General features: G+C 42.7%; 1 protein-coding gene across 1 annotated transcript; it reads right to left on the bottom strand.

Annotated features, from left to right (window-relative positions):
* Positions 1-992: 992 nt before the first annotated feature.
* LOC121261376 (thioredoxin-like protein CDSP32, chloroplastic) lies at positions 993-2,218 on the bottom strand. The gene has a single exon (XM_041163716.1). The coding sequence runs from the start codon at positions 2,023-2,025 to the stop codon at positions 1,135-1,137; it is 891 nt and encodes a 296-aa protein (XP_041019650.1). The 5' UTR covers positions 2,026-2,218; the 3' UTR covers positions 993-1,134.

Below are 2,218 nucleotides of genomic sequence, written 5' to 3'. Positions count from 1 at the left end.
AAAGTAAGCTCGAGCGAGTGCCTGCCCTAAACGTCCACTTGGCATTCCGCTCAAGCGAATGTTCTGAAATTAGGGGTTTTACGCCGTTTAGTATAAATACATGTTGTTTTTCATGTATTGTTGCATTTTTGGGTCTGTTTGAGCGGCCAAAACTCAAAGAGAACGCCAACAAGAGAGAGACCTCCTTGTGAGTTCCATTTGTGAGCTTGAGAGCTCAATTGAGTGCATGGGAGCTTCAAGATTAATGAGTGTTTTGTTATACCTCTCTTGTACTCCATCTTTGTCAATGAATTCATTTGAAGATCGACTCTACCATTGGACATAGGCTATGTTTAGAGCCGAACCACTTAAATATTGATATCTTTGTGTGCTTGCTTTTGGTTTAACCGTTTTGATCTTTGTGTAGCTTCTGCTACTACCTTCTCTTGCATCTAGCCCGTCTCTAGATCCAACCACTTGATCCCAACAAACTGGTATCAAAGCGTTTGGCTTTGTGGAAGATCTTTGTTCTTGAGAGATGGCTTTGGTGAAATATGACTTAGAGAAGTTTGATGGTCAAAATGATTTTAGCTTGTGGCGTATGAAGATAAGGGACTTGTTACAACAATAAGGATTGGCGAAAGTTTTGGAGAAGGTGTCGAATCAACCTTCTACATCAACCTTCTACATCAACAAAGGACGAGGAAGAGCGAGCAGTACATAGTGCAATCTGGTTATCTCTTTCCGATGGAGTTTTGCAGGAAGTGGCCGACAAAGAGACCACCTCGAGTCTTTGGAAGAAATTGGAGAGCTTGTATTTTACAATCTAACAGACTACGGAACTTATAACATTTTTTTCTAAACGATACCGATATCTATCCATTTTCCAGATTATGTTATTAAACATCCACACCTTTCCAAAGATTTTCCCATAATTTTCAATATATTGCTTGAGTGTGAACAAGAAGAAAACAAATCCAACCAAAGCAAAAAAGTTAAAACCCAAAATAATAATAGAATCAATCCCCTTCGTGAGTTTTCCTGAGGAATTCAAATGTATATTGAAATATATTAGTTCTCCTGGTTCATCATGTATAATGCAATACAATCAACAAAATTAATTCGATCATTTTGCCTCACTTCGTTTAAAGTGAATTATGTCACGCGAACTCCTTGGTATCTAAGGATCTCACCAATAAGCTCCCCCTTTCCCGAACCCACATACCTTCCGCATACTTCACCGTCTCTGATGAACAAAAACGTAGGCACCTCCACCACGTCCATGTCCTTCAAGAACTGCATGCAGCTATCGTTCTCATCGCCATTCATGCGTGCAAAAACAACAGAGTCAGTCATCTGCCTCGACAGTTTAAGCACCGTCGGATACACCTTAACGCAAGGCCCGCAGTGCTTCAACCCCACATCAAGCACAATCAGCTTGTGATCCACCTTATGATCTTCAATCAACTTCTCCACATCCTCCCTGTTGTGTAGTTGCTCCACCGCCGAATGGCTATCTCCATAGTATAATACATCACCCATCAGCATATCTGGGCCAATCCCCTCCTCTTCATGGATTTTCTCCATGCTCTTGTAAAAGCTAAAGTGTGGGACTTTCTCAATTTTCTCTCTCTTGCAAAGTTCCTCAGTCTTACCTGATTCATCGCCCATAACCAGAAGGAACTCTACGTCGCTGCATGTCCGACTGAGGTCCACCATGAACGGGTAGATTTTACTGCTGTAGAAACTGTGGCTGGCCGCGAACTCTACCACTACGAGCTTGTTTTTCGCCATTCGGAGGGCTTCATCGAATTCTTCTACGCTGTGGACTTGCCGTACTCTGTCATCGGCTTTAACCTTTTTAGTGCCAGATGCGGCTGTGGCCTTTGTAACGAAGTGAGTTCGACTTCTGATATTTTTTTTGGGTAGGGGCTTCGGTTCAGTCACGAAGGGTAAGAAGGAACTGCGGAGGCAAAGAGGATTGATTCTAGGGAGAGTGGCAAAAGACGAGAGTGGTTTGGATAAAAAGTTTGTTATTGTGGCCATAGCAGGAAAAGAGGGGGAAAGTAATCAAGAGCAGAAGGTTTGTTTGGAGATGGGAAGGGAAGAAGAGAAGAATTAAGGTCTGCTCGGAGATGAGAATTGAGATCGAGATGGTGATGCAGCTAGGGTGAGGCCAGGGGTGGTGGAAAACAGAAAAAGAGCTACGGATTTGGAATGCAGTTCTCAGTGACCAAAA

This window comes from Juglans microcarpa x Juglans regia, chromosome 4D (genome assembly GCF_004785595.1).
Source record: "Juglans microcarpa x Juglans regia isolate MS1-56 chromosome 4D, Jm3101_v1.0, whole genome shotgun sequence".
Taxonomy (NCBI): Eukaryota; Viridiplantae; Streptophyta; class Magnoliopsida; order Fagales; family Juglandaceae; genus Juglans; species Juglans microcarpa x Juglans regia.
This window is presented reverse-complemented; position numbering and strand designations above follow the sequence as displayed.

Coding starts and splice junctions, on each gene's coding strand:
- LOC121261376 (XM_041163716.1), bottom strand. CDS start 2,025: ATGGCCACAATAACAAACTTTTTATCCAAACCACTCTCGTCTTTTGCC.